Here is a 22,670-nt window from a genome sequence, read left to right as displayed (position 1 = left end):
GCTGTATTGAGAAAACAAGAAAGAAACATTTCACGACATGTTCATGGGGATCATGTCAAAGGCAACCAAGGATAATACAGGAGTCCAATCAAGCAAGAACAAATGCTCTACACCAAGCTAGAGCAAAAGAATGTGAAAATATATTGGCAAATTTTCTGCTCCAAAAAGCAGGGTATCTCTTTAAACGTGCCCTGACACACTTTCTGAACTTAGTTAGAAAATGTTGCCAACCTCTAGAAGAGGCTCCTTGGAAGATGTAATTAGGGGTTCTGTAATTTGTCAATCTATCCATCCATTCATCCCTCTCTCTGTCCATTTTGCACGAACCTTCGAGTGTCATTCCCCTTCAGTTCCATATTCTCATGGTGCCTTTTCGTAATCTTTTTAGGGGCACATTTGTGATGGAATATGTGGGAGAAGTGCTGACACCAGAGGACTTCCGCAAGCGGGTCAAGCAGTACGCCCGGGACAACAACCAACATTACTACTTCATGGCACTGCGCTCGGATGAGATCATCGATGCGACTCAGAAGGGCAACGTGTCGCGCTTCATCAACCACTCGTGCGACCCTAACTGTGAGACACAAAAGGTGCGATGCATTTTGCTTTGCATGTCCAGTCTTCCTGCCCCCTACATAGTAAAAAGCAATGCAAAAATAATGGCAGCACAAGATGAGAAGTACACAGGACAGGTGTTGACCTGTGTACTTCACTGTCTTGTGTTGCCATTATTTTTGTGCTTTTCTATGAGGATCAGCCAGCTCATTCAGTTTTACACCCTGACCTTAGTTCATCTTTCGTGATTTTTTTTTTCTCGTCAGACAGTTGTTAACGCCAAAAGCTTAGTCACCAAAATATCAGGCATTTCAGTAAACTGTCATTCTCAAAATCAGTGCAGACAGCTCTTCTTCTTTTTAAACATATTTGCACTGTATTTCCATGGGTAGACAGCACAAATTGTAATCACTGATTGACTCGTTATAGTTACCAAATAGCCACTAATTAGAAATTGTTTTAAAACACTTTATGCAATACACAATTAAAGGCAGTTGGTGCTGTGTTTGTTTACTTTGTTAGAGTTCTGTTGAAATCAGTTATGGTCTACAGGTAAGGAGTTCTCCAACTCGGGTTGAAAAGCTGTGGCATTTCACGTATCATTTTTCCACAGTCTTTCTCATGCACCACAGGTCAAGGCTACGTGAATGCTAGTGTATTTTATGGCTAGTGTTGATGATGAATACAGGGAAACTGGTGTTAGCTTCAACTTGTCAGTAACTACAGCTGACGACCAGTAATTCGGACTCCACAGGGAGCGTAAATAAATCTGAAGTAATCAATGTCCGAAAAAACAAATGTATAAAAAAAAGCACTTTATTTATGTTTTAAGGCCCCTGTGCAAGGAACAAGTGGTTGATGCGTTGCTTGACGCACTTTCCTTACGTGCAACCAAGTCTGCCTGTATTTCTGGCAGTTTTGAGTTTCGCTGTACGCCGATGCAAGGACCTCAAAGGCTTGAGTCGGATCCGCATGTGGAAGGCTCCGGAGCACATGGCACATCATCATTGGAGAAGGCGGAAGTTCAGCCTCATCACCTCATAGTCGGGCTCATTCAGACAGCGAGGGCACCGTTTGTGCCGTTTGACACTACATATCTATAACTTCACAAGAAGGGCTTCTTGAAGCCAGCAGAGCGCTGTCTGGAATGCCAACTAAATAAGCAAGCACAACATAGCAGAACACTATCCGCAAGGTAAACTCAACAAACAGAATGGCGATAGCGGGCCATGCGTGGGGGTGCCAGAAAAGGATATGATGTGGATGCGAACTCACAATTCAGGCAAATCCTCCAAGATGGGCAGTTGCAGTTAAATTCTCAGAGGCGTAGAGCGGCGACCAAGGTAAGGCTTCGGGAATTATCATCTAATGTGTAATCTCTGAGGCCATACGTGATGTCTTGTCAGGGTTGCCAGAGGAAATAATGGCGGTAGAGTTAGCGCATGCTACAGCCACAAACTGAGTCTGGATAATCGAATGTAGAGCTGGTGGCCGTCTGAAATATCGGTCCTCTTTAAATATTAGGTCTATGGGGCCATTGTCCGTGCCATGAAGTTGTCCCAGTTACCAAGCATGTCCGGATTATCGGTGTCTGATTTATCAGTTGGAGACTGTATGTGAAATGTTTGGTAAAGTGCCGCTTGTGCTTGACATGTAGGAGAAAAAACTATACCAGGTGATTACTGCTGGTAGACAATGCACTGCTTTTCTATCTCTGTTAATAACTGTCGTAGTCATACATGAATAAGCAGCACAAACAACTTCGAAATGTGTTGTTATATTGCAAAATATGTTTGCTATCAATAAGAGCAATAGGTGCGTCCTTAGTGTTTATGCTAAGAAATGTGCAGGATATTTGAGGGTCTCTATTACTTCATAGTGACGTATTGTTACCTTAGATGCTGGGAAAAGCCCTATAGTGCCCAAAACAACTGCAATTTTTTCGTTGTAAGAAAGATCGTATGACTTTTCATTGGCATGGTAATATCACATACTCTCCTCTTAAGTTTTGTACTGTACTTCTCGTGCCACTCAAGTGAAGCAAGTGGAAAAGTCATACAACCTCAATATGTGTTTCAGCTTAATCTTCACATTTGTACGTAATAGCTTTAGTTCTTTCTTCTTTTCCTAAATCAGCTTTTGTGCGTGTTGCATAGGTGAATGAAAGCCAGATTCACCGAATCATCTTGCAAACTTGGGCAAGATTAGAGGGAGTGAATGCCTATTTCACCATACATTGAAAATCAACGACAACAAGAATGCAGCCATTAGAACAGTTCGCACTGTAGCTGGAGCCAAAGCTGCCGCCATGTTTAACAACCCTATATTTTAGTGTGCGTAAACATTATGTGCAATAAACTCTCCAAATAATGTACATTAACATTATATGCGCAAACAAAAAAACCCAATAGCGTACGGAGCATATGCAGAGATGACAACTCTATTTCTATACATAAGTAAAGTGCTTAGGTTAACTTGTGAACTGTTCTAAAACTGTCTGTTGACAGCTCTTTACGTAGCCTTGAAGCGTTCGGTGGGAACAGATCTCGTGGTTGAAAGCAAATGTTACACAGGGGGCAGCTCTGTACCATTAACTTTCACAAGCATATAAAGCTTGTATCAAGGTTGCATTATGACTTTTAGAGTACCTTACAGAAAAGAATCATAGAAAATGCATTTGTTAAGAGGCCCTGAAACTCTTTTTCAATATTCTAAGAAAACGATCTACCGAAGAGGCTGCTGTGAAAATGTGGGCCGAATACAGTATTCACCCGCATAATGAGCACACTTTTTTCACACTGTACCGAAGCAAAGTTGGGGAATGCATTCGTTATGCGGGGTAAATTTCATGGAGACATTTTCGAAACGGCAAAAATTGAAAAGCAAGACGGTAATGATTTGGAACGGGCATAAAGTAACTTAACTTTGCAGTAAAAATACATGTTTGCCATTCGCAAAACGAAATTTCACTCCGCATCGGAACCACCAGACCTGCCGTTCAGGTCACTGGCCGCTTCATCCACAACATGGTTCCACCATAGAATAAAGAACCAACGCATGAGCCGTGTGAAGTCAGCACGGCCTAGGCCAATTGCGCCTGGAGAAACTGAACACACGCTCAGAACAGCGATTTAAGCGTGGGCGTTCTGTGCTTTCTGTGGCCGCCCTGGCTGACGTGGTAGCGGACCTTGCGTGTCTCCGATGGGGCCAAGCCTGTCCTCGCAGCCATTTCCAGAGCCGTCTGCCATTATCAAAAGCATCACGTTGAAGCGTGCAATTGTTTTTTCTAAGCACGCTGTGTGCATCTCTTTCCTCTACCGTCCGGCTCATCGGCATGTCAAAGTTTATTGGTGCCTGATCAGCGTTTCCGTTTTGCGAGCAGGTAAGCTCTGTCCCACAGCAGGCATATAACTCGACGTAAGGCCCATCACACACATCGAAACCCAAGGCAGGCAAAAAAGCCAGCCACAGACACACGAATTCAACAATACGCCTGACTATGACCACTGTGCTGAAGTGCCAGCCACGCCTACTTCACTTTGACTCCTCCTAGCGTTGCTCTCGGCCGCGCATCACGTGTGCGCTCCCTCCTATTATGTCGGCGTAAATTACGTAAACTGCGTGTGTTGCAGAGAGCCAGTTGCATTTTTTTCTCTTTCGAATCTTGAGGTGCCTTTGCGCTGTCACTGGCGTAAATGATGCGTTAAGCATTAAGTGTGCTTGCTCCAAACACATATGCGAGAGTCAAAGATTGTAGTCGCTCCGAAAAACTACAGCACGGCCGTTCCACCGTGGGACTGCACAGTAGATAGCTGGAGGAGCGTTCATTACGGGAGAAAAAAATATATATATATTTCTCGCGACTAATTTGAGTATGCGTTGATTGCATGAGCGTGTTCACCATGCAAGCAAATATATTACAGCACTGCATGCAGCAGGGAATTTACAACCTACAGTCAAACACAGAAAAACTACCGTATTTACACGATTGTAAGTCGACCCCTTTTTTTAAATTTGAAAGTCTGAAGTTGGGGGGTCGACTTACAATCGAAACCGAAACATGGCCCCGCCAAAAAAAAAGCGATACCAACGGGAGCTACAACGTAGTTAGAATTTTATGTTTGCTCTCTGGCCCTACCCGTATCTTTTCGCTATCCCGCGTGTTTGTTCGCTTTTCAGAAGGGTTTTTCAACATTTTTGAGAGTTTTACAGTACCACATGCAACACTCATGGGGAGGGGGTGTCGATAGTTGATGGAAGCGCCGCTGTTCCCATTTGCGGCGGCACCCTCAGAACGGCGGCGCTTGCGGGGAGTATCGGTAGTTAATGGAAGAGCAGACACCGCTCGCTGGTTTCTCTTTCTCTGTGTGAAGGCATTGGTATTGACATGGTATTGGTTTGACGCGTTCTACTTGACTGCCGGCTACGTGCTACTTCTATGCTTCCCCAGTCATCATGAGTGCTCCAACCCGCCGTGGTTGCTCAGTGGCTATGGTGTTGGGCTGCTGAGCACGAGGTCGCGGGATCGAATCCCGGCCACGGCGGCCGCATTTCGATGGGGGCGAAATGCGAAAACACCCGTGTGCTTAGATTTAGGTGCACGTTAAAGAACCCCAGGTGGTCGAAATTTCCGCAGTCCTCCACTACGGCGTGCCTCATAATCAGAAAGTGGTTTTGGCACGTAAAACCCCAAATATTATTATTATGAGTGCTCCAGGCCCACTAATCGTTGGGCACTCGTTCACAGCAGCGTTCAAGAGGGCTGCCATCCTTTACGCCGAAGAAACAAATCACTGCACAGCGGGCCGCAATTTCGATGTTTCTGAACGGGTGGTGCGAGAGTGGCGACTGCAGCGAAGCGAAATTTTCACCTGAGATGACAAGTGAGAAATTTCCGACGTGCCAAAGTCTGGGCGCTTTCCGGAGCTGTAGGCTAAGCTTGCGGCGTACGTCGCTGAAATGCGTGATCGGTCCCTGCCAGTGAAGTGCGGAGTGGTCATGAAACAAGCCCGGACCTTTGCCTTAATTTTAAGGTTCTGCTCCACCATGAGTACAACGAGTGGCTGGCGGCAGAAGACTGCGAAATTACGCCAACCGGACCTGTCAAAAGAGCCTCCCTGACGGCTGCGTGTGGTAGAGTGCATTTGGCGTGGGCGGCTGTTCTGCAAGATGTCCTGGTGCGGTAGTTTGCCAAATTTGAAATTTCGCTGGACCACGACGCGCTGTGGCACCGCAGCAACGATGACGATGGCAGCACTAGTGAAGACGAGTAGTCCAGTGGCCATGTCAGCTACTAATAAATTTTCGTTATTGAATGCGCCCTCGGGTACGCTCTCTTATTATTTTTTTTCCGGTCACGCGATATGGGGGGCTCGACTTACATTCGAGTCGACTTACAATCGTGTAAATACGGTAGCTTGCTTTCTCTTCCACAAGGTCACGCTGTGCCATCGAAAGCAGCTGACCCACCAACTCTACTGGCTGATTTCGTGATCATAAAAGCACTCTCAGTAATGCATATTTGCTATGTTTGAGTTAAATAACTGAAATATATATATCTCTGCATTCTCAAAAAAACAGAAAAGTCATTTAACCTTTGTACTGCACGTGGCTTCTAAGGTGGCAGCAGTGTGCTGTGTAGCACAGTCTACTGTGGCCACTAGCCGTGAGGAGCCTTTTCCCCACTGCAATACTCAACACTTTTGGCTGGGGCTTTACTCTTTGTTTCTCCACTGTGTAGCTTGAAGCGAGCTAGCAGAGTCGAAATGAGAAAGAAAGCAGGGTATCTGTGCGATAGCTCCACTTACAGTTGAAGTGTTCGAAAGATTTTTGCAGCGTGAGATTTGAGAGACATCCTCCTTTTTTAGTGAGGCCATTCTATGATTGGCTAGAAAAGTGTTTCAGGGCCCCTTTAAATATATATTAGCCCTCTGCTGACCTTTTTTTTTTTTTTCCTCTCCTTCGTTGTCCAAAGAAGTTTTCTCTGGAGCATGCAAAAGGTATTTAAGAAACCTAACAGGGGATGCTGTTCATAATATGTGGCTTGCAGTGGACAGTGAACGGGGAACTCAGGATTGGCTTCTTCACAAGACGGCCACTGAGAGCTGGTGAAGAGCTGACCTTCGACTACCAGTTCCAGAGATATGGGTGTGTTCTGTCTTCTGATCATTTTTCTTTTATTAGACTCCACCACGCTTTCTTTTTTTTCAATTGAGACCTGTCGGCTGTTAGTGTTTAATTAGGTAGTATATGACTTCTAGCAGGTACTGCAAGGTTTGTGCTGCCTAAGCAAATAGGTGAATTTAGTAGCCATACCATTTATTGCATAATTTCTTGGCCCCGTGGTAGTTTCTTCTTCATGGTGGAGAGGGATAGCTTATGCTGAAAACGTAATGCCATGCTTTCTTGGTGTTTGTCATTGGCTTAATGCTTAAGGGAACTAAGTTAGTGACACTAGGCTGCTCTGGCAAAAAAAGTAAGCATCTGGCTTTTTGTACATTGTTGATGTGCTTAAGGTGCAAGAACCAAATTTTGAAATGGTCTCTTCTGACATATTTTCACGTCCGTACCACTCAATATCTAGCACATTGGTGCCAGACTGCAGCAAAGGGCATTCCCTGCTGCCCGTGGCACCAGTGGACTAAACAATGGTGCAATGTCAAAATTATGTAAAATGCCAGTAATGATGACTGTGGTGTTTTGCAGCTGAGCGTGAAGCTTTAATTTTAATTCCTGACTGTGGTAGCCATATTCTGATGGTGGAAAAATGCAAGAAAGCTAGGTACACCCATGAGTAGGTGATATGAGAAGGAACACAAAACTTGTTTTCAAGTAACAATTGCTTAAATTAGGCATAGATGTCGAGTTATAGTGAACTTTTCAGCGTAAACTTCAGTGTATCATTACATATTAGTTGTTCAAGCATTTAGAATTAGCTGTGTTTAACCACACTGCAGATAATATTGCGCAGTGTAATCCAAACTCAACCTCTGATCACCTTCTTTTGGGCTATGAGGGATGCCAGCTTTGGGACATAAGCACCATCACATAATTCAAATATGGTCAAAAGGGAAGCTGTGCAGATTTCTTTGACACATCTGCTTCGACTTGCTTATGATGTTGGTGCATACTTTAAGACATCCCCAAAAGGAGCCATTCCAGATTATGGCTTCCTTTTGTGATATGTCATTTGGATGAACCATGGTGGATCGCAGAAGCTGGTGTGCTTACGTGAGCATTGTCCATGCTTGTCAACCCAATTCAGCAAAGAGGCGCAGCGCTGCCACTGTGAATCTAGCAACTGCCGGGGCTACATTGGGGAAGACACGAAGATGACGCTCAAGTCTGGCCGCAGCCAGCTTCAGAAACGAACCAGCAGCAGCACCAGCAGCAGCGCCAGCAGTAGTAGCAGCAGCAGTGCTTCGTCCAAGAGAGTCGAGGAGCGCAAGCGAGACACGGTGGAGGACTTGGCGGTGAGTCAGTGGCAGAGTCCTGCTTTTCTCTTCCATGCTGTCAAAACAGCTGCTTGGTGGCTTCCGAGATCCTTATGCTGGCTGCTTTCCTTTGGCTTGCTTTGAAGCTGGACATTGAAGTGGCTCATCATGCGCAAGCCTTTTTTATGCCCAGTATTCCCATGGGTCATTTTTCACAAGCAGAGACACGTCAACAAAAATTTTGGGCTGTTAAATATATTATGTATAGAGAGACCTCACTGACCTTGATGCATTTGGCATTGCGCAAGGGATCAATTTGGCATAATTGCATGCAAGTCAGAAAGTTAAACCTCGATATAGTGAAGTCAGTAAAATCGGCAATTTGCTATATGCAAATAAGTACAGTCGCCAATCCATTTTTCTTGCACGGAGAGGGGCTGCAGAAATTTCCAAATTATCAGGCAATCGAAAAAAAAAAAGCAAATTTGAATGAGAAAACAATTCATTTTGATAAATTTGGGAGTCGGCGACGAATAATACGGTTTCATGCCATGTACATCGACAATATCTTCACATTGGCGGTACGAATTAAGCGAAGCCAGCCAACACTTTCCCGCACACTCCGCCCCAGCGACTTGTAGTGTTGCCCGCACTGGCATGATGCTATCAGAAAAAGCGCTGCCAGCTGGGAGCGATTGCTTCGTCTGCCTCTCGCTCCAACGGGTGGTCTAAGCTCGAGATTACACAACCTACAATACTAAACACGCGAGTAGACAGCTTACATGGTGCCACGCGATCTTGGCACACGCAGCAGCGGCGCATGCAGCCATGCACAGCCATGGCTGACATGTGTGCCAGTAATCAAGACACGTGCAACCTCTCTCTCCCTCTGCCCCACTCCAGCCGCCCCGCGGTCTCGCTCGTGCTTGAGCGCGTTACCCCGAGCTTGTTCCCCTCCCCCTCTTTCTCCTTGCTCGCACGGCACGGCATCACTCGTGAAGTTACCATCTTTCTTGTCTCACGCTCGCACACTTTCACTTGCAGCTAAAGCATATAGTGCGTGGGGCACAGTAGGATCTTGTTGAACTTGCACGTTATGCAGAAGCGATGCTGCTCCACGTCGGCGATGGTCGCGCAGAACGCGATTTGAGAGGTGTGCTTGCAAGCAGCCGCTTGGAATTCATTCATTTGACTATCTGCGCCCCCGGAAGTTTCCATTTATTGTCCCAGCATGTCTTTGCAGCGGCAGTGAAATTTCCTTATATTGAGGTTCTAAATGCGTGGTTTTCTATGAAAAGGTTATGAAAAGTTAAATACTTTGTTATATTGAGAATTTCAGTATATCAACATTCATTATAACGACGTTTAACGATATACTGTTAACAGCCCGTTGTTTTTGAGGCTAAAATGGAAGCTAAACAAGAGTACATCTGGCTGATAAATTCTGTTGTACAAATGCCTCCTTGTGTATTTGCATAAACTTTGTTGTGCAAAGGAGCTAATGTGGAATAAAAAATGAGAGATCCATGCACATGTGTCAGTTTATGTGAGCCTAAGCGTTTGTGAAGCAGTTCTCTCACATGTGTAAATTATTGTGCGTATGTGCTACATGATGTGACGCACTGTGCGCCAATTGTCTTGAAAAGCTGCTTGGTGCTTGCATGGGAGAAGTGTGCGTGTATTTATGACCTAATGTTTAGAGCATTGGGCTGTGAGGCTGGGAGATTGAGGTTTGATCTCACCATTTACACATAATTCTTTTATTTTCTGTCTTTGAGCTGTTTGGCAAAACAGCAGCAGCCACAGTCACCTAAGTCTAGGAGGGTTTGCTGAGAAACCTTTGCTTTAATGCAGTTGACTTCTGTTAATTCGACCCTGATGCCGATGAAAGTAATCGAATTATGCAGTGCGGAAATATGCCAAAACATAGCACTGATTCACTTGGCAGTATTTGCCCAGTTTTAACACTCCCTCAAAACAAATGTGTGGCCACTTTTTATGTTTACAATGTTGAAAACTAACATGGAAATGTTAGTAAAGCTCCTAAACAAAGCAGAAATCTAATGTGCACCCGGTTTTTTTAGCAAGGAAAATGGGCAAGGGTCTTATGTGTAGTACAATGGCAACTGGTTCCCTAAAGTCAGCTTTGCCGCAGTGCAGCTGCTATGCAAAAAGCATAGAAACGCCACAAAGTTATATTTTGATGCCGTATGCGATTGCACCTTGTGGGCAATTTCTGGGCCAATTTTTTTGAAAAACAAAAGGAACACGCTGAAAGCAGGTCAATACAGGAATTGGACATTGTGAGCTCTAGTTATTGTTTTAAAATCGTCCTTGGGCAGGCCACAAATAGCTGATTTCTACGAGAGACCTTTTTAATAGGTATTCAATGCGTTCACTGTTCCACTTTTTATGTTTACAAAGTTGAAAACTAACGTGGAAATGTTACTAAAGCTTCTAAACAAAGTAGAAATCTAATGTGCACCCAGTTTTTTAGCTAGGAAAATGGGCAAGTGTCCTATATGTTGCACAATGACAACTGGTGCCCTAAAGTCAGCCTTGCCGCAATGCAGCTGCTATGCGTAAAGCATACAAACGCCACAAAGGTATATTTTGATGCCGTATACGATTTCACCTTGCGGGCAATTTCTGGCCCAATTTTTTTGAAAAACAAACAAAAGAAGCATGCTGAAAGCAGGTAAATACAGGAATTGGACATTGTGAGCTCTGGTAATTGCTCTAAAATCGTCCTTGGGCAGGCCACAAATGGCTGTTTTCTACGAGAGACCTTTCTTTTTTTTTAATGTGTATTCAATGTGTTCACTGTCCCCCAAGCTCTGCCTAGACAGACACTGCTACTAAAGGATTCATTATTGGCTCCACGTAGGGTTCAGGCGCATGCAAGCTGATTGGTCAAGTTCTAATTATCCGGCTAAAGCCAGTTTTGGGACTGAACTAACTAAAGTTTGGACTTGTAGAAGTGTGTGGGTGCCGCCTGGAACCTTAGGTCGAGATAAAATTAATCAAAAAGTCAAATTTACGGAAGTCTGCTACATTGCATCTTTTTCAAAAAATATTTGTTTTAGAATTATGCACAGTTGCTTCCATATGCGAGAAAGGTGAAAACAAAATTTGGCAATAATGCATCTGAATGTAGTCATGGCAGCACCAGGATTTACAGAAATGTGATCTCTGAGCAGCTGTCATTTGATGAATGAGCTGCAGCCATTAAATCTTAGTCATTGACTGAGAAGCTCGCTTTGTAGTGGATGCAGGCCCATGTCACACAAAAATTTATTGCCGTTTGTGTAGCTAATGACATTCAGTGCATCAAGTACCATTAGGTTCGGCAGACTGCTTCACTGCAAAGACAGAGCTGTTACTAGCTTTTAACGCATTCATTTCTCAAAGATTTTGGAATGCATTCCCTGAATTCATTTGATTGCAGATGCCATTTTCAATGAGTGGCGTTGAATATTCCTGCTGAGCAGTCATAACAGCAATAAATGGGAACATAATGTGATACAAATAAAATTACATCATCCCATGTTGCAATGGTATTACTCCAGTTTCATAAACTGACAAAGAAAGTTATTATTATTAATGTCCCTGGATGGTATTCGGCTGGGCTTTTATCTTGTTAGATGGGATATGAGTTGGTTATGACATTCATTGTCGCATGCTTCAGAATTTGTAAGGTGCAACTATCTACTTGAATTTATAATACCCTGAAACACATTTGTGGAATTGGACATCTTTCAAAGAAGAAAGTTTGAATCGTGAGCCTTCAGAGTTACCAAAATGTTGAAAACAAGGGGAAATTTGGCTGCTTGATTGTGCTGTACTGTAATTAGGTGGAACAATTATCTCTTGCACAATAATCATTATATTAGATTTATATATAATATATTAATATATATTATCATTATATTAACATATTAGAATTTGAAAATTTTTGCTTATGCAGGCTATTTAAAGACGAATTATAGTTTGGAATCGGCTAAGAGAAATGTTGTTCACTCGTGTTTCCTAAGCTCAGCTTTAATAACAGAAAAACAACTTCCTGAGGGGCATCTTCCCATCATAAAAAAAAAATAGCTTGGAAAGCTAGCCTTATAGCAAATATGCAGTATTTCTAAGAAGTGCAGGAGCACTTTAACTAGCGCAGGAGCTGTCGTACGAATGCTAGAATGAAATCGGGTTTGTGATGTTGGCTTATTGATAAATGTGGTTAACGTTATATTATTAAGTTTACAAAGAGTGAACCTTACAGGCGTTAGTCTTTTCCTGCATAAAAATAAACGAAATATGCTACGTACGATGAAATTGTCAATGTCGCGCATCTCATCAGCACTGCACTTTGGCGCAGCATTCAAAACTGAAAGAGCTTTGACTTCTTCAAACAATGTGTTACTGGCCATTTAACCATAACTGTCGGCTCTTATCCATAATTTCAAATTCTGTAGCTATGTACCATGCATTCATATCTGAAGTAGCATTATAGGCCATGCTGCTTGTTTTTGGTGCCTGGTTAAGTATTTTTCTGGCCTGCCAGGGCATTTGAAGGGCGTTAATTAATAATGCCCATGAGGCTGATGTAGTGTTTCGGAATTTGTGCCTTTTTGAGAAGTCTCCGTGTTTAAAATGCATTACACATGGGAACCTTTTATGCGAGCCAATTTATTGCTCAGGTCGCGGGGTCTACCAGCACCATTTTCTTAGAGTAGGTAGTTGTATTGTGTACTCATTGCATATAAAAGCTTGCATTAGGTGTTAGCTTCTGGATTGCTAGGCAGTCGCATGATATTTCTTCCTTTTTTTTGGAAGAAAAACCCTGCAAACATTCATGAAAGCTCTAACCATTTGACAAATTTTTCTTACTCCTTTTTTTTTTTTTAACATCTTAGAAGCTCTTACATCCGGGCAATTTGACCATTTACCTGTTGTGTGACTGTATTACTCTGTGTGATGCATAAGATGCATTTTTTTTTTCTCATACTGAACAACTTTGTGAGGCTTTGTTTGTGGTTTATATTGGACACGTTGCTGATTTTTCTAGCGCCTTTAGAGCCCAAAACGGGGTTGTTTGCAATGACACTTCAGACTGACTTAGCCTACTAGGCATCATATGAGACAACTTTCAAACAGTGAGCAGAAATGGTAGTATAATACGGTGAGACGTGGTAACGTGCCATTTCTTCATTGAAGAAGCAGTCGGTGGCAAATCACAACAGCAGCACAGACGGTGTGTCACGTGGCATGATGTCATCAGTTCACTGCAACCCATAAGCTTCCACAGTTGGTACAAGCCAGCAAAACTTTCTGCTTTCTTGCTTCAGACTACTGGTGATGAGTGATGCATTTAAACCTTTTGATTTCAAGGACAAGTCTCCCTCTTGGGGGTGTTTTTTCCAAAATATGCCAGTGAAGGGTCTCACTTGCCCAGAGATTTACTTTCATCTACTGAGTGGCAGTCTTTTTGTCATTTTCATGTGAATGCTGCACTGTTGAATGGCACCAGCTTCCCTGCGAACAGAGTTATTGAGGATGCGGTCGGTGGCTGCAATGACAGCTGCCGTTTTTAATGCTGGAATCGTGCTATCTTTCTTGCATTTCTTCACCTAAAGTAAATTATTAGATTATTAAGTTGTGTTCAGAGCTTCAGTTTTGTTCTGACAATTACAAAGAAGTTTTAGAGCCTCTGGTGGCTTTTCTCATGTAGACGTGGTGCAACAAAAACATTTTGCCACTGGTACCGCTGTAATTTCCTTTCCTTGCCGTGCCAGTAGTAACATGTCGCATGCAGGACCACGAAAGCACGCTTGACTTATGTGAACTGTCTCTGTGGCCTTGCCTATCTGTAACTCGGAAAGTAACTCGTAAAGTATCTGTAACATCAGAAAGTAACAATTAAACTAATGACGTTGCAATAATGAAACATGTTTACAATAAATCAGTCATTCAAAATTTCATAAAATTTTGGTGGCTTTCTAAAAAGAAAAAAAAGTTAGCATGAAAAGAATAAAGGAGATTGGCGTTCGTTATGAAGTCCTGTGATTTTATTTTGGCAACAATTTCATAAAAGTGGGGCAATAACAGAAAAACACGAAGAATTCACAAATGCTTGCAATATTTGAGCAACTGTATCCATAGCAGTGTGCAACACAACTACCGTGACTGATGTTGCTCGCAGACCTGCTATGATGGAATTTGTGTGCTTGGTCCAATATTTGGTTGCAATTCGCATATTATTTCATTTGAATGATCATGGGAGGACTGATAATTACGTTGTCTATGATTTATTTGCGTTACTGTTAGTCATGCAAATCCTTTTCCAGATAATTTCTTTCTGCTCAGAGTTCATGAAAACTGTTCTGCATGTCTTGGTAAAACTACTTGATGTTGTTATACTGTCGAACCTCATAACAGTCTCGTTCAACATGAATGTGTCTTAATTACATCCAGTATTAATTATAAGCATGCTTGCTGATATAAGGGGCGGTATTGATTCAGCGTATGTTAAAGAAGTGCAAGCATGATGTCGCTGACAGGGCAGCAGAGAGCCTCCTGTAGATTTTGATGGCTTATTGGCGGCTTGCCATGGTAATATGTGGCACAGGAACAATGGTAAATTATAAGAGAAGTGCAGGCTTTGCACTGCCATCGCTACGCAGCCATGTGCTTATGTGGGGTCAGCATGTTGTCTTACTGACTGCGAGCAAGCCGGACTGAGCCCTTCGCTAAAATATGCACGCACATCTAGAATGTCCCGTTTCAAGCTTCTCTTGCTGAGTTTGACATTTATGATATCAGAATCACTGAGAACTGAGGGAGCACAAATATTCTCTTTGTAATATCCAATATTGTCTTGGATCTTGCATTTTAGGTTTTGTTGTAGCAGTAAAACACTCACTGTAGTAAAGCCCGGCCAACCAAATTTCTTAATATAAGTGTCAGCGTTCTTTACTTGAGGTTAACTCTAGTGCTTTTTTCCCTCACTTGGTGGTTACAACTTTCTTTCAGCCTTTCTTTAGCTTTGCCTTGTGTCCAGTCTTGTCCATCCATTTCAATAATGCTTATTACTTTCTGTAGCATGTTGGAAGTACCTGCTGGTTCTTGGGCAAGATAATATAGTGCAACATAAGAACAATAATGCGCACTCTAATGGCTTGATGGGCTCATCGCTGTGTCATGTGGATTCACACACACACCACATTTCTTCTCGGTCATCCGCTGCTTTCAAACACCGAGATAATTATAGGGCCCATTTATTCAATGTTGAACTCATTAACCACCAAAGAAATAGAAAATGTTGACGACCTCAGCAGCTAGTTTTAACAGCCTTCAATGCAAGGTGCACACATCACAGTCGTGCCATTTTCACTCACCTCTTCAAGTAGCAGACTGTAGTAAGCAATGGCTACAAGTAGTTTGGTAAAGGCTTTGAACGTGACTAGCTGAGAGACTAACTGAGATAGCAGAAGCCATGTCCCGAGGGCCCGCCCTAACTCGGCGCTTCTCTTGCAGCCTCCGGCTGTCTGGCCAATAAACTGCCCGGGCCATCACGAACGGATATGTGACCGCTTGAGCTTCGCTATTGGCACGCTCGGCCGAGGTAAATAGAATACTCGCTCCATTACCTTCCACCTCTTGAGCCACTACATATATGCCACCACCCACACAATGTGGAAGTAAATTATACTTCTCCCTCCAACATAGCTGCAATGGCACCGGCTGACATGAAGCAACTTGGATGGATGCATGACAGAAACTCCACGTCCTTGGCACGCTTGCGCGATACCTTCCAGGCTGTCCTCTACGGCACAACGCAAACATTTACACAACACCTGAAATGTCGCCAGGAGACCGGCCGACCTGTCACTTTCCAACATGCTCTCAAACGCCATATGGTTTACTGTATGCTATATGTGACCACTTTTAAAAGCAGCATGGCATTGTTGCATTACGGTTGCAACCATTCCTCGTGGTTTTGATTGATGGGCATATTTGAAAGCACATTCATTGGCCTGACCATTTTGCAGCATGTCGCTAAGTGTTTCTTTTTTTTCTCCGCACACATTTCGTCAACTGTGTGAATAAAAGATTTGAGGTCTTCCCTTTAGGGCTTGTATAGTGATAGTACTATATACATACAGTGCAGTCCGCTTGTAATGTTCAAGAACAGGAAAGTGAGTCAGCATAGCTGATTACCACGCACAAACTGACCTTAAAGTCCACCACACAGGATGAACGGGGAAAATTTTTATCAGGTACTAAAGTATCAGGAAGCTTCGAAGAAAACTCTGACAGGTTTCTCAGAAAGCAAGCTTTGCAGTAGAAAAATTTGTCTGCCTAATGTTAGAATCTGAGATCAGTGTTTCACAACAGTTACTGTACCATTCGAGGTAAGCAGCAGATTAGCAGATGGCAGTGCGAGGCGAAATGAATCAACATATTGAAGCATAAGAACAATAAGCCAGTTAATCAGACTGCTAACGTGAATTTAGAGTTGGGGGCGGAAAGGAAGCAGGTAATGTGCGGTGAAGTAACTGTCTCTTTGCCGGTGCACCTCAACCGCAGTTCACTGGGGAAGGGGAGGTAGAAGGGATGCGGGATAGTGTGGTTCTTAACAGGGTGTGCTGACCTAGGGGAGAAAGACGAGGGCAATGCGGAGGAAAAGGAGTATATGCGGAGCGAGGGAAGAAACAAAAAGCGGCAGGGGACAGCAGGGCTTGTCCAGGCAATGGTGAAGCCTTTTGCTCCAGTGGCTTGTCAGTGGCACGTAGTTCGCACTGAATCTTCAGTTTGTGTTCGGAAAGTACAGCAGTCTCATTGATATGAATCTCCCGAGACAGCACAAGAATTTGTATCGGCTTAAATTTACATCCACCAAAAATGTTAAAAAATCAGCAAATTAAGGGTGGACACAGCAATGAAACGGGCTACTTGCTAAAAATTTCAAATTTTTAATTTCCTGCTATCCTGAGACCTTCCTTTATCTCATGGCGAAATATTTGGAAGAAATACACTGCAGAATTTGAAAAAAATTGTGTTACTTTTTTAGTGTGTTGTCTTCAAGTCGAGAAGAAAATTGGATTTTGAGAGGTGCTATTGCACCACTGACCTACAGTTGCAGCTTTCCGTTGACAGGGCACTGCCATCTTTGTATGGCCATAAGCACGAGAAATGAGGAATTTAGATAGCCACAGCGTTGTATTTCTCCATGCAGAAATAAACAACAAAAGCGACCGTGAAAAGAGGCAAATAGCATCGCAATTTGTTACAACAATCGTATAGTGCACAAAAAGTGCTCCTATAGGCTAACTGGTGCTCCTGTTTCGCACACATGTTGTCAGTGGCAAGCTGCGCACTTCGGGTGTTTCGACACTGATGTTTCAAGATCTGCATGGTTATCTCAATTTGTTTTCATTGCTTCTGCCTGAAGGTGATAAGGACATGATTTGCACAAATCAAGCGAATCTATTTCCAGTGCAGCAACTTCGAGTTGTGTGATCTGAGGGTTGCAAAATTAGAAGAAAAGTTTCAAATTATCATCGGGCGTCATAGATGACTTCAAGCGTGGAATATGGAGATAAGGCTACCCATGGATGGGAATGCTGCCTATCTTGCTGATAGACTGGGTCATGTAGGATTTGCGGCTCCTGATAACGTTGCAAGGTGTTTGAAAACGCCTGCCAGGTCGCATGATACTGCGCAAGGCAAAGATTTTTTTTTTTTCTTCCATCTTTATTTTGAGGGGGGTGGAGATCCCACACATGCCTGTGAAGTCAAGGCAGAGTGACATAGGTTGCCTGGCATCAGTAATGGGGCCAGTGCACGGGTGCATCCTCTATGCCAGCCTGACAATCCAGCCAGCAGAGTTTTAGTTTGTCCGACATTCCAGTAAATGCAGGCGGACAGGCCGTTTCACTGGATGGGTGGAAGCATAAATGTGAGTGGTTGCTTTGGTGCAGCTACCTGATTGTGCAGAGCTCAACCAAACAAAGAGCTAATGTTGCAGTAAGCAAGTGTGATATTGTTCGCTGCTGGTCTGCAGCGTGTGTCGTGATTCGCCGCTGCCAAAAATATACACCTGCAGCAGAGTGGAATACACTTGGTTGATGCAATACTAGCTCTGTGTTTGTCCTGTTCAGCTATGTACCCCGAGGTGACACCACCTGACAAGCCACTACATTTATGCCTATCCAGTTAAACGCCCAGGTGTGCCGAGTTTCGTGTGGCTGCTCGATTGTGTGTCACAACGCGAAAAGCAGTGCTTAACATTCTAAATTAAGCACATTGTGCGCTAATGGACTAGGGCCGGAACTTCTGGAAAATTTGCATCTTCCCAAAATTCATACCAGATGTGATTGCATCATCGAGATTCTACTGAAAAGTATTCGCTTAATTTGAGTTCGTTATGCTCGGGTTCGACAATATTGTTATATATATATCCTGTTCAAGTCATATCCGCGTATTCATACCTTCCATTTGAAATAATTGCAAAACATGTATAAGCACTGTAGCATCAAACAGACTTCTCAATGTCGATTTTGTCGTTTGAATCTACGCACTTTTCTGGGATGTAGTCATCTTGTTTATTCAAGTCAGAATGTTTTGCATTTCAATATCTTATGTTTTGGTTTGAAGCTGGCTGATTTCTGCAGTGAAAGCTTATCTCTCTTGCGAAAGGCGAAATGCGAAAATACCCTTGTACCTAAATTTAGGTGCACATTAAAGAGCCCCAGGTGGTCGAAATTATTCCGGAGTCCCCCACTATGGTGTGCCTCATAACCAAATTGTGGTTTTGGCATATAAAACCCCATAATTCTTTTGTTTCCACAGTGAAAGCTTGTGAATTGGGAAAATTTGGTAATTTAGTCGCACCATCCATTACCATCAAATGTGCACATTATTGTTTGGCATCAAAACCTTAATTCTTAGATATTTGGCAATGCACTGAATAATTCATACAAGTCCTAGAGCGCTACAAATGTGGCAAGGGTGGCGAGGCCCAGTCAGGCACGTTCTGTGCCTTTTGTCGCGTCCACCAAGGCATTTCTGTAAGGAATGTCTTGAATAAATGAACAAAGATAGAAAGAAAGAAAGAAATGTGCAATTAACATAAAACCAAACTATTGCAACACATTGGCAAACTGCATACTTGGAGTGAAGTGGCAGGAAATCATTGCACGCACAGTTAAACCTCGATATAACAAGCTTCAGTATAATGAAATTCTCGCTATAACAAAGTATTTAACTTTTCATAAACCCTTGTCCATAGAACACCCCGTATTCAGAACGTTAATATAGTAAAGTGCGTTTCTATGCCATTTCAATATACCGAAATTTTGCTGCCACCGCAAAGGAATGCCGAGACAATAAATGGAAATTTCTGTGGACGCAGATGGTCAAATTATTTAATTACAAGCGGCTGTTTGCAAACGCATCTCTCAAATCGCGCACCACACGACAAGAGCGACCGCCGAAGTTGAGCCCAATCCTCATCGTATTGACCCATTTCGTGGCGATCCCGTGGGCGCTGCCATGTTTGATCACGTGGTGACGCGTCCATTGCTTGCCTCAACTGCCTCCATTGATTTAGTGTTTACAATGGGTGTGTGTGACGTCGGTGTGGTTTAGGAAACCTCTGTTTTAGGAGACATTGTAGACGGTGATTGGGTGGACGACACGAAGCTTTGATCACAGCATGAGAGAACATGCAAAAGCGCTTTCAGAGCAGCGTATGTAGTGTTTGTTCTAAAAGTGGGGCTAAATATGTATTCAAAGCTATCCAAACATTCCGCTCATAAATTGAGTCAAAACTTGTTTTTCTCTTTGTACTTTTTTGGGAAATATTTTGAAGAAGCAGCTTGTCACGTTTCTGACTCGTAAAGTGCCTTGTTGAGGTCGCTATCTGATTATTTTCTGCCTAATCGCTCGCGGATGGGCTCACTAAAGATAGATTTTTTCTTGCTGCGCACAAGGCTTGAAACATCGCTATTTTGTACATTTTAGTACCTTGTAGCAAAGATGTATTATTGCTAGTAACTTGCTTACTCTTGTGGACCGTCACGAAACATTCAGCTTCGACCATTCGTGCACTATCAGTATAGTCCGTGATTTATCGTGCATATATAGTGCGCACATATTCAAATGTGCTCCTATTCACTTATTCTGTAGAACGGGCGTAAGTTTCCGTGCCAGTTGGGGTAGATGTGTGTAAATACTGTGTGCGAAACTTGTTATGACAGGAAGTGGCGCTACTCCTTTTGCCATTGTTTAGCGTGCAGTACTAACTCTTGCCGACGTTCCGGGGCTGAAGCCCTTTTTTCTTTAAGGTTAGCAATACAATGCTGGCACGTGAGTAAGTTTCTGTATCAACGAAAGCCATACATCTCAAAGTGCCGGTAACATGTAAGGACGGTTGTAGCAGCGGTCCACAAACTTGACCACACAGATTCATTCCATTCCTTAATGCCGGTCACTGTTTTTGCAGCCAATGTCTTCTGCACACGTCTTCAATCCACATGATTCGATTTAGCATGATTGGAGCACATTGTGTCAGCGTAAACTCAGTTGCATTTCTGACAGCTGATAGCACAGAAGCAACATAGAAGCATTAATGGTTTCGTATTCGTGCGCTGCCACTGAGGCGAAGTGCGGTACGATGCCAGAAGCCCCATCTCGTTTCTCTAGAACTAACTGCTCTGCGAAAAGGGTCAGTAATGTCCAAGTGCAATAAGCGCACTGTGTGCTTTAGGTGCGAGTGAAAGTGTGTGAGGGTGAGAGAAGAAAGATGGTGGATTCACGAGTGATGCTTTCCTGTGCGAGCAAAGGGAAAGAGGGGGAGGGTAGTGAGCTCGGCGTAACACGATTAAACATGTGCGAGGGGGCGGGGGGGTGGGGCGGGAAGGGGCAGAGTGGAGGTAAAGTTCGCGAGCATCTCGGCCATGGTTGCGCATGGCTGTAAGCACGGCTGAGCAGACGCAGCCACGCATCCTGCTTTAGAGGTAATCTGCCATGTATACAAAGTGGGCATGGCGAGACGGCATGGCACCATGTAAGCTGTCTTACCACGCATTTAATATTGGATGTTGTGTAATCTCGAGTTTCGTTGACCCGTTGGAGCGAGAGGCAGATGAAGCATTCGCTACCCACTGCCAAAGCACTTCCTGATGGTGTCGTCCCATTGCGCGCCATGCCATCAGCTGCGGGGGCGAAGTGCACATAAAAGCATGGCTGGCTTAGCTTGTCGTACCGCCGAGAAATCGTCGACGTACGTGGCACATGGTATCATTCATCATTGACTCCCAAATTTATCAATATGAATTGTTTTCTCATTCAAATTTGCTCTCTTCGATTGCCCAATAATTCGGAAAATTCATCGGCGAGTGTGATAGCAAATTAGCAGACAGCTATACGACAAGTAAGGATAGTAGCTTTATCGGCCGCATTAACTTTTAATAATTTGCTTAATAACTAAATTAACGAGCAAGGTGTCGCTTGCACCCAAACCTGAACACGCCTCACTCAATGACCATGGGAACTTCTTATCAGAATGCTGGAATGAGGAAGTGTGGTAGAAGAAGCGAGCGAATTGGCCTTTGTGCAGCATCTTGCTTCAACGTGAAATAAGCAACGAAAACACAGCGCGGTGCACCTATCTGCATAGACTGTCTCCATCGTAGATCACTTTCACGATAGGAGCTGCACAGCCATGCCTACGCAGCAGCCGCCAGAGTAGAACGCCTCTCCTGTTTGCGCCAGTCTCGTACGTAAACTTTGGGAACTCCTAACACCCGTGTTGCCCCTTCCGCCTGTCTCCGCACACATAATCACTTTCCTTTTAATTCCGGCACCGTGATGAACACTCAGCGTGTCTTCGCAGTCAGCACTTACATGCTGATAGAGCAAATGCAGAAAACAGGAAGGCGGATGCTGGACTAACCTGAGCATACATACTACAGCGCATGGAGGAAGCTACGGCAGCTAGGCTTGAAGCGTGTACGAGGCGGCCATTTTGAAATTCCGATGACAATATGGTAACACAGGTTTAGGGTCAACTCGATTCTAAATTTTTGGACCGGTTTTATCGGGAAAAAAGTGTGTGTTAGATTCGAGTAAATATGGTAACTACTTATACCAGCTTCAGTACGGTCACATTTTGAGCGTTTTTAATTCTGAGTCCAGTTTGTGCATAACGAACTAGTACTAATGTAACGACCACTTCTTGCGGAACTATCAAGTTTGTTATAAACGAGTTTGACTGCTATATTTTTCATAATTACATATTCAGATAATCCACGCTTTTTGTCCCGTGAAGTTTGAGCTAACATGGTTGTCTCTGTTGGTGTAGGGTGAATGTTTTAAGTTGAAAGTGGTTTTAGTTTTTAATTAATTTGGCTTTTTCTGAATGTTTTGGAGAGCAGACTTGCAAGACAGCCAAGGTATACGTATTTGTGAGATACAGTCGAACCCGGCTATATCGAACTCGCAAAAAAACGCCTATCAGTTCGATATAGAGCATAATTCGATATAAGCCTGCTAAATAATTGGATGCCATAAAAGCACATACCATTTATGAAATCACTTTATTGATGAAACTAGCTTCGTTTCGCACGAAATAGACCTGCATTTTCTTCTGCTTGGGCAATTTCGCTGCGTGCGAGGCACGCACTT

General features: G+C 43.5%; 1 protein-coding gene across 10 annotated transcripts in view; it reads left to right on the top strand.

Moving 5' to 3' along the window:
• The window catches only part of Set2 (SET domain containing 2), a 112,830-nt gene that overhangs the window by 53,833 nt on the left and 36,327 nt on the right, over positions 1–22,670 (top strand). For all 10 annotated transcript variants that reach the window (XM_065441645.2, XM_065441650.2, XM_065441652.2 and 7 more), the window contains 3 exons: positions 389–590; positions 6,605–6,702; positions 7,820–8,027. In XM_065441645.2, the coding sequence (XP_065297717.2) occupies positions 389–590; positions 6,605–6,702; positions 7,820–8,027 (508 nt within the window). The remainder of the gene's footprint in view (positions 1–388; positions 591–6,604; positions 6,703–7,819; positions 8,028–22,670) is intronic.

The sequence above is a fragment of the Dermacentor albipictus genome, chromosome 1 (genome assembly GCF_038994185.2).
Source record: "Dermacentor albipictus isolate Rhodes 1998 colony chromosome 1, USDA_Dalb.pri_finalv2, whole genome shotgun sequence".
In the NCBI taxonomy this organism is placed as follows: Eukaryota; Metazoa; Arthropoda; class Arachnida; order Ixodida; family Ixodidae; genus Dermacentor; species Dermacentor albipictus.
The sequence above is the reverse complement of the archived record's forward strand: the minus strand, read 5'-3'. Positions and strand labels throughout refer to the sequence as shown.